This window comes from Xiphophorus couchianus, chromosome 18, assembly GCF_001444195.1.
Source record: "Xiphophorus couchianus chromosome 18, X_couchianus-1.0, whole genome shotgun sequence".
Classification (NCBI taxonomy): domain Eukaryota; kingdom Metazoa; phylum Chordata; class Actinopteri; order Cyprinodontiformes; family Poeciliidae; genus Xiphophorus; species Xiphophorus couchianus.
Window position 1 is genome coordinate 21648601 of NC_040245.1, and position 19889 is coordinate 21668489.

At 38.5% G+C, this 19889-nt stretch overlaps 1 protein-coding gene across 4 annotated transcripts in view; it reads left to right on the forward strand.

Annotated features, from left to right (window-relative positions):
• dscaml1 (Down syndrome cell adhesion molecule like 1) overlaps window positions 1-19889 on the forward strand; it is a 111334-nt gene that overhangs the window by 66779 nt on the left and 24666 nt on the right. For all 4 annotated transcript variants that reach the window (XM_028045646.1, XM_028045647.1, XM_028045649.1 and 1 more), the window contains 14 exons: window positions 335-634; window positions 3872-4014; window positions 4175-4304; window positions 7191-7469; window positions 8838-8966; window positions 9079-9258; window positions 10505-10710; window positions 11620-11716; window positions 11842-11970; window positions 12073-12240; window positions 12394-12464; window positions 13331-13571; window positions 17237-17383; window positions 18122-18277. In XM_028045646.1, the coding sequence (XP_027901447.1) occupies window positions 335-634; window positions 3872-4014; window positions 4175-4304; window positions 7191-7469; window positions 8838-8966; window positions 9079-9258; window positions 10505-10710; window positions 11620-11716; window positions 11842-11970; window positions 12073-12240; window positions 12394-12464; window positions 13331-13571; window positions 17237-17383; window positions 18122-18277 (2376 nt within the window). The remainder of the gene's footprint in view (window positions 1-334; window positions 635-3871; window positions 4015-4174; window positions 4305-7190; window positions 7470-8837; window positions 8967-9078; window positions 9259-10504; window positions 10711-11619; window positions 11717-11841; window positions 11971-12072; window positions 12241-12393; window positions 12465-13330; window positions 13572-17236; window positions 17384-18121; window positions 18278-19889) is intronic.

A 19889-nucleotide genomic window follows, 5' to 3' on the forward strand; every position in this document is an offset into this window, starting at 1 on the left:
CCTAAGAGTTCATAATCATACCCATTGTTTTCTGTTACCACTTTGTGTTTGGCCTTAAACTCTTACTAAGAGTTTTACTTTCTGTGCCAGTGCAGACAGCTCACACAACCACAAAAATATGGACTGCACATGGCTTTCCACAGAGAGTCCTAAAAGACCTTAGCTGGTGGGTAAATGTCACAAAATATACAGCACAAAGCACTTTCTTCTAATTGCTTGATGGTGCAGGCAAAGTGTTTTACGAGGGCCTAGAAGAAATGGGAGCTGGAATAAAGTACCGCTGTTGGGTGATTTCCTATTTCTTATTTTTTTGCCTTATAATTTTTTGTCTTAGATGGTACGCCCCGTATTGTCGCCTCCTTCAGCGAACGAGTGGTGCTCCCTGGTGAGCCATTTTCCCTGATGTGTGCTGCCAAAGGAGCCCCTCCGCCTACCATCACCTGGACCCTGGATGACGAGCCCGTGGCTCGGGATCTGTCACGTGTGAGATCCAGCCAGTACACGCTCTCCGATGGGAGCACCGTTAGCTTCGTCAACGTCAGCAGCCCGCAGATTCGTGATGGAGGAGTGTATCGGTGCGCCGCACGAAACTCGGCTGGTAGTGCTGAGTACCAAGCGCGCATAAACGTAAGAGGTGCCTGTCTACTTTTCAATATCAGTCATACAGAGGCTTCCCATAGCCTGATCCCCCCCCCACCCTACCCTGACCAATAACCTCTACTGGACCCTCCTTTTGCTCTATTTCTGGCTCTATGTCTGTCTTTTCTCCTCTATATAGTTTTATTTTTCACACCTTTTTAATTTTGTTCTAAAAATAAATATTTCTAAAATTTCTAGATTTTTCTAAAATTTTATTTCTTGTTTTTTCTGGAAATTATATTTGTTGTGTCTTTTTCTTTGTGTCATTTTTTTTTTTTTTTTGCCCTTTTATGTAATCAAAATCTCTGAGCATATATATTTTACAGTAGTGTTGATGCATACACAATTCAAATTAAGATACCTCCACAACCTATCTGTTTGAACAACCATTTTAAATCACCATATAAGCACTGTTTAGTCCAACATCTGAAAATGGAGAGCGACAGAACTGCGAATCTTTTTAGTGGAGTTTAGATCTATGGCCCAAACCGGTCGGGCTAAAATTATATGGTTGGTGGTTGAGCTCGGGCTTCTTTGGCTCATTTTTAATAAGCATACAACACAGAGAAAACTAAACAAGAATGCATAATATAAAGATGTGTTAATCTACTTATAATAGTACAAATAGAGGAGAAAGTAGGTTACCCTGGTGAGGAAGCAAAGAAAATGAGGTGCAGACGTGTATTAGCTTGTATATGCACACATGGCTCCATCCTGCTGGGCCCCTATCACATATCCCAGAAGATTTGCACTTGGTTCACCCTACATTTACAACAAGTGAGAAAGTTGAGCTGGAATATGCAAAACAAAAGCTAAAAAACAAGGGAAGTAACACTTACAAACCAGCAGAGTGCAAAGTCAGATATCTGGATGAATTTTAAACTACCTTTGGTCTCAGGCCTCTAATTAGAGTTAATTAGCTGGGTTGGGTCAGGCTTGGACACAATGTGTATGGGCTCGGGTCAGGTTGGATTTTTAGGCCTGATTTAAACACTACATTTCAGACACAAATGGCCAATGTATGCCGCTAAGCTACGGAAGGATAGCAATGATCAGAGAAGCAGCCAAGAGGACAATGGTAATCCTGGTGGAACTACAGGTATTTATAGCTCAGGCAAGAGAATGCATTGACATCGAATCAACTAATTATGAACGTCACAAGTTTGTGGAAATTTGTTGTGTGAAAATATGGTAAAGTGCCAATGGACTAGCGATTTTAGCTGCGGTGAAAAATATTTCTACTGCTGGCTCATTCGACTTCACAATTATGCCCTACAGTTGGTCTCAATAAAGTACATTACACTTTGTTTGGGTAATATGAGAAAATATATTACATACACACATATATGCTTCAAATTAGTTAAAAGCAGACTGTACATTGGCTATACATCTAGTCATAGCAATTTAAGAAGCCATTATCGAAAATTCACCCATGAAACCTAAGATGAGAAGGAAACAAATGATTAAGTACTCGAGGAAGATTGGATGAAACAAGAGAACTAAAAGAAGAAGACAGCTTCTTATAAGTGGAGCAGCTGATTGTAAACTTTGGTGAGAGAAGGGATGAAGCTACTGTTGTCTGGGATGACATTGATAAAGAATGACGCCAATGAACAAAGCTGTATCACCCTCTCAGTCTCTCTCTCTCTCATTTTCTCTCAGTCTCTTTTCCTTTTGGTGAGATGTATAGTTGTGACATGCAAGTCTGCTCTAAGCAAACATGCCAGAAAGATTATTGAAGTGAGAATGAGCTCCAGTGTCAGAGAGTTTTAGCCATCCATGCTACACAAACTGTCAGAAATGGCGTGGCCACACATACATTGACACACATACTTACGACCAGACTTCACAAAGCCCAATCATGCTAATCTGCTTTCCCACTCACTATGGTTTGCTTTATTAAAATTATCCTTTTCACTGAGCAACCAAGTTCACAGAGATGTACAGACGTAGCTGAACACATATTTATGTTAAGCCTGAGTGTGTGCGTTCGCATGGGCGTGTGTGCATATATGTGATGGAGCTCCTGAATAATACATCTCTGACTCGTCAGAGTTGTGACTTCAAAGCTCAGAACATGCTGAGAGAAGGAGGAAAGGGAGAGAAAAAAAAATAAGAGACCAAAAGATGGCAGGGGTATAGGAGAGGGTGTCAGAAGAAGCAAAAACAAGATGAACAATGGTGAGAAGGTCAAAGACGAAGTGACGGATGACTGAGAGATGGCTCTCAATTGCTGCCAAAAATGCTAAACGTTTTCTGTCAAATTACACACAGATTGCATGTTTTCTGAAGAAGCATTTTGCTCCAACATGGGAGCTTCTTTTACTACTGTAGATGGATAGGTATAAACAGTATTTCGTGACTTTCTCCTTTGACAATGACTCCAGCAAATTTCATAGAATTCATTCTTGTATATTTTTATAATATTAGTCATAGATAGACAACAAAACAGCACAGAAAACATACGTTGGTATTTGCAAGAGAAACAAAATGCATTAAAAATGGGGAGTCACAAAAATTAATATTTGAGATGTTGAAAATTGCTTTGTCAGTTGCTGTGGAGGTGTCTTACCTTTCAGGACCAATTAGTCAGCATAAATTAACAGACTGCTATTCTTAGGCTTAGATATAGATCCACCTCCTTTAAATAATCCAGAAATATTTAAATAAACTAGAAAAAAAAAAAAACCATGTAAGTTTTCCTACATTCACTTACTTAGATTTTTTTGTCTTTGTAGTTAATGCAGTCAGTTCTGTTTTTTGTTTTTGTTGATAAAGAGCTTTAAACAAAATCTCATCTCCTCTCCAGAATGAGAAAAATAAGAGCTTTATTGATAATCTTTCTTCTGGTCTATGTAGATATAGAGGAACAGGCACATCTCATAACAATTTTATGCAATATATTTTCAATAGCCCTCATTCGGGTATTCCAATACAGCTCCAGATTTAAAATGCCATTTTACCAGAAAATCATAAGATGTCTTAAACCTCTATCTCTTTCTATTTATTTTTTTCGAAACTTTTTTGTCTGAGTTCTGTCTTTTTTCCTTACCCCTCTCCCCAACTCCCTTCCTTTTCCACCTCCCCTTTCGGCATTATTCCTAAAATTCCAAGACCTGCTATTGGCACCATAAACTAATAATCTTCTTTTTCCCCTCTTTCTTTTTCTTTCTCTGATTGTACCTCTCTTTCTTTCCCCACATATCTGTATTTATCTCTTTCTCCAAATCAGGGCCTCCGAGGATTAGGCCTATGAAGAATATTACAGCGGTGGCAGGAAGAAACACTTTCATAAACTGCAGAGTAATTGGGTATCCTTATTACTCAATTAACTGGTACAAGGAGGGAATTCTGCTGCCTGACAACCATCGTCAGGTGAGGTCCACTTTAAACTCGTAAAATATAATGCACACTACACAAATAAGGGGATTTTATATGTTCTTCATACAGTCCAAAAACATACTCTTCACAATTACCCTTCTGTGTTACTGATGACGTATCAGTGCATGCTAATACATTCATAATACTTCTCCAGGTGGTGTTTGAGAATGGGACACTTAAGCTCAGCGATGTTCAGAAAGGCATGGATGAGGGCGCCTATGTGTGCAGCGTGCTGATCCAGCCACAGCTATTCATCACACAAACCATTTATGTCACCGTCAAAGGTCAGTTACAGAGATGACACTACTGAATATGATATCTGACTTACTGAAAGGAGGTGTGGAACGTCATCTAACACTACAACTGGACACTTCCTCGGTTGTACATGATTTCTGCTCGTACACATGATCCAGTTGGAGTTCAGATAGACCATTTGAATGTGCAAAATGCAATGTGCTGCTACACATAAGTACAATATTTTATCTAGACACTCTCTCTGCTACATATAGGTAGCATCCTAAATAACTTTTCTTTTTGTTAGCATCTTAATTTTTAATCAAATGGTGATTTGGGTGACTCTGACAGTCATGGGAAGTTAAATTATCTACTAAGTTCGATTATTCTAACTTTCAAGTGACGTACTCATGAGTGGTGAATATTTTCATGTGAGTGTAGTTCTAAGTTGTTCAAAATCTTTTTTCACTAGGAATAATTCTGACTCTAGCTCCAACATCTATGTGTTCACTACTAGACCTTGCACAGCACTGTGTGTCCTTTGCGTTTAATGTGACAAATCCCATCATAAGGGCAAAGACAGTTTATCTCTGCAATCTTACAGCATTTTATATGTACTTAAACATTATGTGAATGAGATATTTCACATATCCAAGGGGTAGCGCTCCATTCTATCCCTTCTGGTCATTTTTGTGGTCCGATAGCAGCGATATCTACCGGAAGAGAAACTTTTTATTCCAAAGATAAAGATGTCAACAAAAACCCAGCATGTTTAAGCCAGGATCTGACCCAGTGCAGGAGAATACAGACAACGAACCTGCAGAGCCATGCATTCAAATGAATGGATCAGAATGGCGTTATTACAGTATTTACACTCGTCATCCATACCAACTACCTGCAACATGGAGCGTAGTTTAACTATAGTGTCCATGCATGTCAGATACCTATTAAAATATTAATGCTACCACAATTTGAATGAAGTAAAGAAAGTCTCGACATAGTTAATGAATGAGCAACAAGAATGACAATGAATGTATTTAGATCACTGTGAGGAAAAAAAATGGCAGATTCGCAAAACTGATTAGCCGGAAGTCCATGCCCTTGTTTAGCATTTCCACAGCAAATGTAGTGATGTAATAGGCGAGAAAACGTAATAGGTAATAGAGAAAAATGAACAGACTGAAAACTGACTCAAAAATAATGTAAATATATCTGCATAGCACCGGGAGAGGACAACAAATTAAAATTTTTATTTAAGGGCTAAAAAATTGGATTTTGCCTGATGTGTCATATATATGTATGACGCGTAATATTTGTATTTAATAGCATAGTTTGTTTTGTTTTTTTTACAATATTTTACACAATGCCCACACGTAATTACTGATGTATAATTTTTAAGCACTTGAAAGCCTCACAATGCATTGTATGGAAAAGAAAACCCCATCAGATTTGATTCAGCTTTCTGGAGTTTATTCCTTTAACTTTACCTTCACGAAGAAATTGTCAAAAACATGATTTTTCCTCTGATGTTTTTCCCCTATGAAATCCATTGTTGTCCTTCAATCTTGTTCACTTTATAAACGATCAGCAATCTCAGATCTGCCTGCTGAAACCTTTCATTCACCTTTTATGTTATGGTGCACTTTTGTCTTTGGCTCTGAGACAACTTGTAATCAGTTCTTTGCTTGTCTTCAACCCAGTCTCAGGTTAAGCCATTTTTGAATATGTTAATCAGTGCTGCTCCAGGATGCTTGAAGTTCTTTCTACTTCATAATGTTTTTTATCAAGGATTTGTCAATCAGGTTGGTTGTTAGGATTATTATTCATAGCAGTGACAAAGAACAAATTAGTGAAGAGGAATTATGATCCTTTTTAATCTACTTTGGTTTAGTGCCATAAACAGAGTGATTGTTGGAATGGTTAGAAGCAGGACTGTTTTAGTGAAACGGAATGAGAAGAAAAAAGAAAGTTCTGTGCATTCCCTCTAATGACCCCTGATTAGGGGGCAGAGAGGCCAAGTGCAAGCTCTCAGCCACTCAGCAATTAAAGAGAGCAGGAGGGCTATTGTATAAGTTTTGTGTGCTCCTCGCTCATTGCACGCGTTCGTATAAATGAAAAGTATGTGTTGTGAATATTTTTTCTTCCTAATGTTACGTGCTGTCCTTAGCTGCAACAGAACAACATGTTTGTTCCAGGAAGTTGTGAAGTGTGAGTGTGGGTTGTGTTCGTTCCCTCGACGTGTGAGATTTTTGTTGTTTCCTTGTTTTGCATGCTGCAGTGTTTAAGTTTAGGAGCAGGCTACCACTTACATGTGTGTGCATATGCACATTCTTCTTGCTGTTTGTTGATGTAGGTATGTGTTTACTTGAATTTGTGCCCATCATGCCTCTGATTTAATTAGATGAATGTTAATGAGGCCCAGATAAAATCTCCCAGATGTCTCTGCTGAAACACCAAGACCCCCCTCCCAGCCCCCATTGTCATCCCCCTCTTCAAATCATCAGCGTCACCTCAGCTGGTATCCATGCCAACACAGTTTTTCTCCCCTATGGATGGTGCTCTAATTAGAGCAGCTATTATGGGTTGGCTTGAGCAGGGCAGGGTGGGTTGGAGTGGAGGAGTTGGTGAGGGCCACTGTGGAGGGTTTAGTGGGTTAGTTGCCCAAGTTTTGTCGATGGAAGTTTGTAATCTTTAAGATATCAGGGTAAGAAGATAGACACAAGACATCATTAGTAGTAGATTACTTTATTAACAGAGAAAGAGACATGTTAATGATATTGTCAGAAGAAAATAAGTGATTCTATGGGCTGATTTTTTGAAAAGAGCACTTTTTTCCCTTTTTATTGCACCTTCTTCTCTTTTTCTTCAACTAAAATTCTTCTTATTCCTTTACCTCAGTTTTTCTCTTTCATTTATTCTGTCTCTTACCCTTTTAGTCCCCCCGCTGATCCAGCCGTTTGACTTTCCCCCAACCTCCATCGGTAAATTGATGTACATCGCCTGTGTGGTGTCATCTGGAGACATGCCCATACGAATCACCTGGCGTAAGGACGGCCAGGAGATTGTGCCCTCCTCGGGGATCACCATTGACACAAAGGAGTTTATGAGTTCACTGCAGATTTCCAAAGTGTCGCTCAAACACAACGGCAACTACACCTGCATCGCTAGCAACGATGCTGCTACTGTCAGCACAGAGAGGCAGCTCACAGTTACAGGTAAGCAAACAAGAAGGCTATAGGCACAAAAATATTTGGTATAATTAGAAAATTAGCTTCAGGAGAGCTGGAAAATAAAAAGGCACCGTGAGGCTGATGAGAGATTATTCTTAACATTTACAGTACAGACCAAAAGCTTGGACACACCTTTCTAATTCAATGGGGTTTCTTTATTTTCATGACTATTTATAAGGCAAGAAATCCCACTTATTAACCTGACAGGGCAACACCTATGAAGTGAAAACCATTTCAGGTGACTACCTCTTGAAGCTCATCAAGAAAATGCAGAGTGTGTGCAAAGCAGTAATCACAGCAAAAGGTTGCTACTTTGAAGAAACTAGAATATAAGGGCTATTTTCAGTTGTTTTACACTTTTTTGTTTAGTGCATATTTCCACATGTGTTATTCACAGTTTTGATGCCTTCAGTGTGAATCTACAATGTCAATAGTCATGAAAATAAAGGAAACTCATTGAATTAAAAGGTGTGTCCAAACTTTTGGTCTGTACTGTATATCGTGAATGTGGCTGTAATTAAACAATTTTTACCTTGTAAAGTCAGTTGTGAAGTTGTAAAGTTAGTTGTAAAAAAGATTAATTGTAAGTCTTGTTGAAAGTATTTAAAATCAATGTAAAACAACTTCTATTTCCCTTTTATAAATTATGAAATAAAAAGAAGCAATAAATCTGGAATAAATTTGATTTATTTGTTTATTTTTCATTGGCCTTAATGTCTTTCACACATAAATTGTGAGTTTATGGAGCCACATATTACATCAAATGCTAATATTATTGTTCAGATTTTTGAAGTGGAGTAGACTAGACTTACAAGCATCCATGTATTCATTACAACAGATGGTGGCCAGAGTGATCTCAGTCTCCAAGATCAAGGTGTAGCGCGTTGATACTCACAACAGAGTCAGGATAAGAGCTCCTGTCTTCTAAAACAGCTCATATTTTCAAGGTTTCAAATTCACTTTTAAACTGCTACACTTTCAGATCAGATGAAGGCTGTCTGTTGTAAGCCGAGCAACATGGAAAATCTTTTGATGGTTAAGCAGTCCTACATACATGTACTTGGATAAAATCAGCTTGTCATCACAGTACAAACAAGCCTGCATCAACTGCTTCATCCTCACATGTCGTCTCTGGACAGATGTGTGAAAGCAGCTAAGAAATTTGCAATACATTAAAAGAAAATAGCAAAGTTTTATTTTTAGCCTATGCATACACATGAATGCAGATGATGGTGTATGTGACTCGCACAGAATCTTAAATACACTCAAGTCAAAAGTTTTGACACTCACCTAAATTGAAATTAATTGGCTTTTGACTTGTACTGAAGCACATTTTTTTAAATGATTTTCCAGTTCCTCCACGATTTGTTGTGCAGCCCAACAACCAGGATGGCATCTATGGCAAATCAGCAATCTTGAACTGTTCTGTTGATGGATACCCTCCTCCTAAGGTCATGTGGAAGCACGCCAGAGGAGCTTTAGGTACATAAACTTCCTGTCATACCGATGTGCATGTGTCATATTCTTCTGTCAACATTTGTCTGAAAAATACTTTACAATAACCTTCCCTGTTTGGCTCTCACCTTTTGTCCAGCTGGGATTGGAAACCCACAGCAGTACCACCCGGTTCCTCTAACTGGCCGCATTCAGATCATGACTAATGGCTCCCTGCTGATCAGACATGTACTGGAGGAAGATCGAGGTTTCTACCTCTGTCAGGCCTCCAATGGCGTGGGTTCGGACATCAGCAAGAGTATGGTTCTCACTGTTAAGAGTGAGTATACAAATGCACACATGGAAACGAGGTAGGAGTAGAGATGGAACATTTAGGAGGCTCTGATTTTGCTTTATTAGCATCCTTGCACCATCAAGCCAATAAATTAGCTCGCAGTACCTTCGGATTGATGAAGCAGAGGTGACGATTAACAGAGGGGAAAAAAGAGCACCCCCGAGTGAGAGCAGTTTGTTTGCAAACCTGTAATAGACAGTGAGAAGATAACTGAGCCATTGATCTTTTGACTCATGGGATCTGTGTTGAGACAGTCAAAAAGACTTTGAGCTTGATCGTTATCTGTAATCAATGACTCTATCCCGCTCTGCCTGTCAGGAACCTCCAAGCCTTGTATAAAAATGAAAAGGAAACAGTATATGTGCACACACTCATAAATTCAAAAACAAAGATTATTACTATCAAGTACAGCACCATCCAAGGCTAATGTATTCTGTAACTTGCAGTGCATTGATCTTGCAATTCAGCTGTTCTCACAAGAGAGACGTTAAGCTTGATATCTGGCAGTTTTTAACACTTGCGCACACAATCCAGTAAAACAAGGTGCAGATAACTGCATCTACTGTTCTCAACAGGTTTTTCTATCCATGGGGCTGCCCCGCTCTCTCCAGTGCACTCCTTTCTCCTTCTCGTGTTAGCGTTATTGATTAAACCGTTCCTCTCCTCTGCCTCCCTCAATTCTGTCTGTTTCGCTCAGCGGAGAAACGGGAAAAGCGGAAAAGACGGCGAGTGGGATGAATAAGTGATGAAAACAAAACAGCAGAACCCTCGTCAGATCGATACTGTGGGTGTGTGGGCATGAGTGCGCGTGTTGGACTTAGAAGATTGAGTATGTGAGGAATATGTGTATCGTACACGAAAGGTGGAGTGTATTGTTTTTGCCTCTTCATTCACTTACTCCCCTTATGTTAACTATTGGAGAATGAGAAAGGAGGTTTATTGACTTTACCTCAATGACCACAGCTCTTGATTGCTCTAATGCATTGGAACTCTGTTACTCTGAGCTCCTCCTTCCACTGCCAGCTATCCTATACCTCTCTCTGCTCTTTCATGTCTGTCTCTCTTTTCACTTAAATTCTGCTTAGTACTCTTGACTTACTCTTGACTTTTCTTTCATTCCTCTTTTATCTCTGTCATCCAGCATCCCTATCTATTTAGTGATTTCCTTTGCTTGTACCTATTTGCCCACACCTTCCTTTCATCTTACACTCGATTTCCTCTCTCCCATTAGTCCCAGCAATGATCACCAGTCACCCCAACACTACCATGGCCAAAAAGGGTCATGTGAAGGAGCTGAACTGCACAGCCAGAGGAGAATGGCCCATCATCATCCGTTGGGAAAGAGGTGACACAGTGATTGACCCAGATCGCAACCCCCGGTACTCCATAACCACAAGCCCCAATGAAAAGACAGATGAGGTGTTGTCTACTCTCAAGGTAAAACACATTTGTTTATAGGAGAGCGCTTAGCTGATGAAATCAGACAACTGTGTGTTTTTTACTCACATCTTTGACAAATAGCTTACTTTAATTTTTTTCACGCTTCCTGTTGTCCACAAATGTTTTTATTTAGAGGTTTTACCTTGGTGGGATGGGTGAAGTGGTGAAGGTTTGCATTGCTGGGCTACACATAGTGAATCTTAGCGGTGCCTCGTCAAAGTATTGAGTCCCCTAAACTATCAGAAAGCATACTAGCGCGTCTGAGTGTCTGACCAATCACATCGGAATATCACAAAGATGTAAAATTTTATACAGTTCACACAGTATTAGTATAAAAAGATATTTTATCTTGAATATAGAGATCTTGCTGTTTTTTCACCTATCTAATATTGCTTTTTAGTATAATGTTACCAATCTTCTTGTAATGGGATTGAGATTGTTCTGATATGAATAAAGTAATTAAATCTAAACAACAATTAAAACAGAACTACTGAAAGTACATTTTTAAAACGATGTACTCACTACTCACATTATTAGTAACATCCGTAAAGAGAAGAGAGGTATTTACTAATTATTGTACAGTGGGTTGATATTGTGTTGAGTTCTTTGAGGATTATTCTTGATGCATTAAGAATTAGAAAATAATGAACAATTATAAATTAACAAAACTACAACTTTGAAACTTTGACCTAGTAGCTGGACAGCAAATTGTGAATCAAAATGTACGACAGGCGTCAAAAAATTTTCATAATTTCAACTAATGTTGTAATGCAATGTCACCTGAACAGTCTCTAACAAACACACAGAAGAAACAGTCATTAAGACTCTTCCCAACACAACATTACAGCAGTGTGAATGAGTTGTTTTGTCTCTTTGATGCTTCTCTTTCTGCTTTTCTCTCTGTAGCTAAAGCCAGCAGAGCGTGAAGATTCAGTCTTCTTCTCCTGTCATGCCATCAACTCTTATGGAGAAGGACGAGGCCTTATCCAACTCACTGTGCAAGGTATTCATTCAAGTCAATATTTACATATAAATTAAAAACTGTATTGCTAACACTTCCCCACTTTTTGTTGCACTATCTGGTGTGTTTGTGTTATTTAGTTCTTAAATTCTCCTTAAATTTCTCAGAGCCTCCAGACCCTCCAGAGCTAGAAGTGCGAGAAGTAAAAGATCGTAGCATGAATCTTCGATGGACACAAAGATTTGATGGAAATAGCGTCATTACCTCCTATGACATTGAATACAAAAACAAGACAGGTAACTTCAACTAGACTGCTTGTTGACGCAACAGAGCATTTTATAATTTACTGTAACTGTTGGTTACTAAAATTATATTTATTTCATTTTTCGTCTTGACAGATACTTGGGAGCTGAAGCATGCCACTCGAAATATATCTCCCACAAACAATCAGGCCAACATAGTAGACCTCCACCCTGCATCCGTCTACAGTATCCGTATGTTCTCATACAATGCAATAGGCAAGAGTGAGGCCAGTAAAGAGCTCACCATCAGCACCGAAGAAGCACGTAGGTTTCTGAACGGCATTATCTTTACTTTTGCATTTATGTTGGTTCAAATTCTTTTTAAAAAAATAAGATGTACTACAAATAGTAAAACCCTAAACTGTGTTTTAATGGGAATTAATGATACAGACTTTGACTTTGTCTTTCACTGCGCAGAGCCTGATGGTCCTCCAATGGATGTCGTCCTTCAGCCAGTCACCTCTCAAAGTATCCGGGTGACCTGGAAGGCAAGTTTATACAACATGTACCTTGTTTCCTTAATAGTTTTGCTCCTGTAAGCAAGCTTCTCTATTCAGTTAATCAATCAATCAAATTTATTTGTATAGGATAAATTCAGCAACAAAGTGCTGAAATGTGCACTTCATAAAACACAGTGTTGAACATCATAAAACACAAGAATTTAAATTAAAAAGTTATCAAAACACCATGCAGTCGACAATTGAGAAACCAGTGACAAACATTACATTTTGACAAGTGAAATGATCAAATTCATTAATACACGTCCAGTATGTTGATCAATGTTTCATTTATTATGGTACAAAGTATCTCTAAACATGTGAGTTTTTAGTCTTGATTTAGAGGAAGTCAGTCTTTCAGCTGTTTTGGAGTTTTCTGAAAGTTTGCTACAGATTTGTGGTGCATAGAAGCTGAATGCTGCTTCTCTGTGTTTGGTTCTGGTTCTGGGCATGCAGAGCAGACCAGAACCAGAAAACCTGAGAGGTCTTCAGGGAGGTTGATACAACAGATCTTTATTGTAATGTGATGCTAAGCCATTCAGTGATTTATAAACTAACACCAGTAGTGTAAAAAAAAATTTGTCTGAGCTACAGGATGCCAGTGTTAGGATTTTTTATGTTAAAGTTACTTTTCAATGTGTTAAGTTACCAAATGTAGCAAAAGTAGGGGTATGTTGATGCATTCATTTTGCAAGGTGGACCAAGTAAAGAAGTGTCTTTGTTGCAAGCTCAAAGCACCAACCTTTACAATATCTTAGTCTCACTGCACCAGACGAAATCATTTTCTAATAGCAGCTGGAGGTACCAAATACCATAACTAGTACACTTTTTTCTGTTCTTGCTACATTTCTCTGCAGGCACCAAGAAAAGAGCTCCAGAATGGGGTTATCCGTGGTTATCAGATCGGCTACAGAGAGAATGGCCCTGGCAGCAACGGCCAGTACAGCATTGTTGAGATGAAAGCCACTGGGGACAGTGAGGTCTACACCCTGGACAACCTGAAGAAGTTTGCTCAGTACGGCGTGGTTGTCCAGGCCTTCAACAGAGCAGGCACAGGACCTTCAAGCTCAGAGATCAATGCGACAACACTGGAGGATGGTAAGGTTTACCACAAACATAACACACATCAGGTGTCATCATTATTACTGGTGATTCATCTTCATTGAGGATTCAGATCCATTGTTGACCAGCAGTAGTAAAACAAGTTAAACAGCATGGATCATTATAAACATTTATCTGCCAGCGCTATGAGTCTTTTCACCTCCACTCTTCTTTTTCTCTGATCTACATATACTGCAATTGTTTGCCCTTGTTTTAGCTTTCTCTTTGTACAATAATCTCTGTCAAGTCATTCTCTGATTTGCAATCCACAATTGTTATATTCTCACTCGTCTTCTCTAGGCAACGATAAATGCTGTGCTGCTAGAATTCAAATGTTTCTGCACCAAGGACACAGATAGTCTCAAAGACACAATGTAGTGCATTGCAGGAAACTGAGTGATCTCAGTAAATACATGTGGAGAAGCAGTTGTGCCCCCTGACTACTGAGGGGTAAACAGAATATTTCTGAGTGAGTGAACAAATGATTAAATGAGCTGCTAAGGCATGTTTTCTAGTATTACACAGTTTGGGACAGCATTTGAAAATCTTTTGTGTGTATGTCAGGTATGCAACATTGTCACTAATGTCAAAAGGCGTCATTCTCAATAGCGCCTTCCAACCATTCACGTGGTTGTTGTGCACAGACTCATTAAAAATGTTTTTTTAGTGCAATATTTCAAGAAATTTGATAAAAATCCATTAACCTTCTTTCTTGCACCTTATTTAAGGTTATTCTCAAAAGCAGTAACAGTGCGAAACCTTGACGATGCAAGAGCCAGTTCCTGATTTTCCACAGCCAGGGAACCAGCTTGGAGTGTTATGCTTTTGTCATTAAAAACATTTCTTTGTAAAAGTAGTATTCTGAATGTATGTAGGGGACAGAACTCCAAGGAGTATGTTTAACTTCATAAATGTCACTTTTATTTTGGTACTTCTGCAAGAAGATGTCATGATGCCACTATTTTGTGTGTACTAACACTTTTAAATGTACATTCAAACACTGAGTTCTTCACAGCCCTGATGAGAAGCTCTGACATTGGCACCACTAAAACTGAAAATAGAAGTTAGAAAGTGTCTCAAATAGGATTTCAGATTAGATAAGACAAGACTCTTGTCTATTAAAAGAATATAAAATGGACATTTTCTTTACGTTTCTAGCAACAAAAGCAACCATGCAAAAATGCGCAAAGCACACAACTAAAACAAAAAACTTGAGTACATAAACACACACAGTCAGTCATGTGAAAAAAAGCAGCTGATATTAACTCTGCCTGGCCACATAAAAAGACTGTCATTAATATTTTGGGAATAAAAACACATTGATCTACGTAGACTTCATATAAAACATGACAGGAAGATGAGAGACAGTAGACTCATGTACTTTCTGTCTTGAAACAGTTTTGCTTTTATATTAAAGCTTTGCTGTTTTGTTCTCAGTAAATCAAATGTTGTTCTAGTATTAAATAGAGTACTTACAGTTTGAATGATTGAAAATCTGTCTAAATAATTTTACCAAAGATGGCCCAGCTAAGAGCAGAGAAAAAGTTAAATATAGAAAATTACTTAAAGTTACTGGCTAAAAAAGATAATTTACCCACAAAATGTCCCACATTTTATACCTGAAAACATTGCCAAACAACCAAAATGTAATATTTGTCTTTGTCGGAAATCTACCATTACAAGCTTGTGATATTTTTTAACCACAAAAGCAACATCACATGAATGCATAAAGAAAAAATGTTGTTTTTTTTGTTCAGGCTTCAAAGAACACAATTTTTGATGATTTTATTTATACTCATGCATTTGCTCTGAATAATATAGAGCACTATATATTTCCATTTATTTTTAATCCAATTCTCAAATTTCTTTGTCATGTCCAAAACATTCAAGTACACATAAACACATGCGTCGCATAATTGTCCACAGTTGGTTGAGCCTCATTGGTCCAGAAGAGACATAGACCTCCTGGTTCCTTCCTGTGGTTGTAACCCTGGCGACAGTGATATTGATGGCCATTATGATAATAATGATACCGACAAGCATACTAAAAATAATTAGAATTAGCTTGTCTCTCTGTCTGTCTTTCTCTCTTTCCCTCTCCTGGCTTCCTGCTGTAATTATCCACAGCTGAGTGCTTTGTCTCTCTGCTCCCTCTTTTCATCTTTCTCCCCCTTTGCTTTTAACTCTCCTCCTCAATTCCCCCATTTATATTCTGTCTCTTTTCTCCATCTACTCCTTATTGTGGATTTAGACCACAATGGCCTTCGATATATTAGCAGGGTTTTCCAAAAATCTGCACTTCTTCTTGTTTTGTTCTTTCCTAATCATTCTAACAAACGTATGAATTTGTTGAGCAGCTAAGCAAAAGCCAAATCTTAGATGTTTTTAGGCGTCTACTTTCTTTGCCTGCATTCTAATTCTTACTTTGCCTCTGTGCAAGGTCTAAATATGGATATTGGGCTATCTTTTGATGCATCCTCATTATTTATCATTAGCTTCAAAGATCTATTAATGCAAAGCTCTTTTTGTTTTCTAACCCTTGTTTATTTCTGTCTCCCTTCCTCCATCCTCCCCCCTTCACTTCCTTTACTCTCTCCACCAGCTGCAGAGAAATTCTCTGGTGGACTTGGCACCATCTCCTTCTTTGATTGCATGCTGTCTTTTAGTCAACTCTCTTCCTCTCTTCCTGTCCTTACTCCGTTCACAAGTTGACTTCTGTTCATCTTCAACAGTGGGAGTAATTCAAAGCCTGAATGGCTGGTGGTCAGTTGCAGCCAATACCAAAGACACCTGGGCTAGAAGAGACAGAGTGGGGCTTGTATGGAGAAAGAGAGATGATCCTATACATCAAAGTAGAAGCATGGCAGGGTTTTGTTGTAGTTGTTTTAATAAGTTTTAATCACTACTCTGTTTTACATAATCTAGGTTGGATGTGGAAATGTCGAATAGGTGTATCAAAATGATTTATTGCCAAATTTTGTGGCGGTATCCTTTAAATTGGCCACGTTTAATGTTTTGGATGATTCAATATTGCCTTTCTTGATGTGAAATTGTATTTTTTTCATTGTGAAACATTCGAGTGAACATTTTGTTTTACATATGTGCACCAGGGGCCGTTCGATATGTGTTGCTTGTTCTCTCTGTACCAACAATGGCTTATTCCTACAAACCAAAGACTGGCACAGTAGTTTAAGTTAAATATTCACTGATCAGAGGTTTGGGGTCAATTCCAATTAAAATTTTGTAAAGCTTCGACCTCCCAACATGGATTCAAGTTCTCTTTAACAACTATGGTTAGCTGTGTACTTTTATCATGTGGTTAACAGGGTTTACTCAATTAAAACTTAGATTTCCTGATTACATAGTTGACATTTTGATTAAGTGCCTATGTGTAGACATCTGTGGTCAACTTTCCACTTAGTATAGACCTGTATAAAATCTGAAAAGGTGCAACCACATCTGTACGGTTGTTTATTTCTTGGACAAAACCATGTACTCTCCATTGTCACTCCTCCATAAATTATTTGTTTTGAAAAGTAACATAAGGTTATTTCCTTAGTCCTTTTGTGATTACCTGTTATTTTTAGTTAAACATTTAGACATATGTGGTTAAATACTAAAGACACATTAGCAATACGTACGTCTTTCTCTCTCATCTTTAGTGCCTAGTCAGCCTCCTCAGAACGTACGAGCCATCTCCGTAACGTCAGATGAGGCGGTGATCAACTGGGCTGAACCTCCTAGAATGACTCTCCATGGTGTACTGAAGGGATATCGTGTTGTGTTCTGGGCTGTGTTCCCAGACGGAGGTACGACTGTCTGTCTGTCAAAATAATTCTTTTTAATTATATTTTTTGTGTTTTTAAGTTGATCTCAGTTTCTGGTGACTTTTAATCATTATGCAAATTACACAAATCAATGGAGTCTGGATTGATGAGACTTAATAAAAGAAATCTGGTACACTATACCAAAAACCTAAACATAGTCAATTTTGTTTGACTATGTTTGTTTTGTTTTGACCAGGTCAAAACAAATGGCCAGATTTACGTAGAAATTACATGCCAGATAGAAGCAACCTCATTCAATGTCCATGTTATTCCCCAAACCTTATTATCATATGGAGAATATGTATTACGAGCTGAAGAGAAGAGATGATAGATGATGATGATGGTGATGAGAGAAATGGTCAAATGTCACTCTTTTTCTTATATAGCGTTCCAACCATGCTATATAAGAACATTGTCATGGTGCTGTTCCATTGGCAAAAAGGACTCTATACAAAGTTTTACCAGCAATGGCATGAATTAATTTGTCAACAGTGATGTGATTAAAAATATTCATTTAAAACATGGGTTTTATTTCTCATCCAAATGACTGTACTCAAACTTATGATATTATATTTCTGGATTTAAGAAATATCCTGTTTCTTAAGTAAGAGATAAAAATGTCTTTTTCTGTGCCAGTGTGTGGAGAAGCTTGTAAATACTCAAACTGTGATCATTTGATGCCTCAGTTTAGAGTTTGACTTTCACCAATCCTGTCCCCAGAGTGGGGTGAAATGCAAAACATTACAACCACCAAGGAGCAGGTGGAGCTCAAAGGCCTTGAGAAGTTCACCAACTACAGCATCCAGGTTCTGGCCTTCACCCAGGCCGGAGACGGTGTTCGGAGCAACGTCCTGTATATCCAAACCCGTGAAGACTGTAAGTTTGCATTTATTCAGTGTATCAGCTTAGATAAGCCAGGTAATTAAATTACCCACAATAATGTTTCATTTGCCTTGACGCTGTTTTTTGAAACAGCTTTAAGGATTTTTCCTCCCAGTTTAGGCAGCAGTGTGGGAGGCAGGGAGCCAGCGTGTGCAGAGGGGCTCTTTGTAAGGCTGAGGTTGCTGATTAACAACCTCTTTGTGCTCTGATATGCCATTACCAGTGCTAATGAAAATTAAGAAGCCAAAAAGTGTGTGCTGCAAAGAACCCTAAGGGTGTCAGTCAGTGTGTGTGAAGGGGTGGGTATGTGTGTGCATCGAGGGGGTTAGAACTGTCTTTGCATGTGGACAAGTCTTTGAGTTGGTGTGCACGTTTCGCTGCATATGTGTGCACCGTTCATTATTGTTTGTGTGCGAGTAGCTCACAACAAAGCAAGAGGAAAGGGATTAATTCTTTGTGGCTTAGAGAGAATTAATTTTGTGCTTACACTGGCGGGCTGTGGATTACATCCGTATCCGCCTCTCCTCTCCATCCCTGGGGCCAGTCAGCGAAGGAGGCAGGCATCTCGAGATGGAGAAAATGAGGGAGTGCTAGAGAGGAGGGGGGAGATAGATTCTAAGAAGTGTCATTTCAAAAAAGGCCTTTATTCTCTTTTCCTTACCGTATCTCCATTTTATGAGCTGGCCTCTGTGCAAGAGCTCTTCAAATGTGTGTATTTTCTTAGTCTTTGAGTGTGTCTGTCGGAGTCTGTCTTTTTACCCCTGATATGTGTTGACACTGAGTCCAGGGGCAACCTCTTCACAAACGTTATCTGTCTCTCTTGGCTTAACCCTTCTCTTCGCCTTCGGTTCTGTCTGTAACACATGGAAAAGTGTTTGCAATGAAATTGTGCAAACAGCCAGTTCTCAGCCTGACATCTTATGCTTCTGTCTCTCGGATGCCCAAACACACTGGACAGTAAGCATAAGAACTTTTAACATGGCCATTTATTTATATAGTTGTTTTTTTAAGGTTCTGGAGACCCCGGGCTTTTTTCTTTTTGATTTGTTGTTGTTTTGTTTTTAGCTTACATTTTAGCAGTTTTGTGGTTTTTATCTCATGATTGCATTTAATTTTTATTTGCTGTAACTGTAGAACAGTTGAAGATAGCCAAATTAAAATTATTACCCATCTAATGCTATTAAAAATCTAAATAACTACCAGCTTAATTTAAATTGAATGTTTTCAATTAGTGTGATCTTTGCCATTAATTCACTTCCAGTGTTACTTTTTACATATGTGGTCAAATATCATGCCAAGAGCAAGGTCACAACTAAAGGCCGTTCTTGTTAAAACCAAAAGGTTTATTTTTGAATCCTAGTCAGCATGACATCTGTGCACAACACTGATGCTCAACAGCAGATTGACAAAAATATAAGATGATTTTGTGGAGAAAATAAAGCAAGGAAAATTGTTTGCTTTTAATGTAAATCATTGTTTAAGTAAAATATCTGGAAATATTATGTTGAAATATTGGCAGAGTCAGGTGTCACATCTTACTGGATATGTGTTAATAAGAAAGTTTACAGTTATTAATGGAACAACAAATTATTAATAATACCAGAGA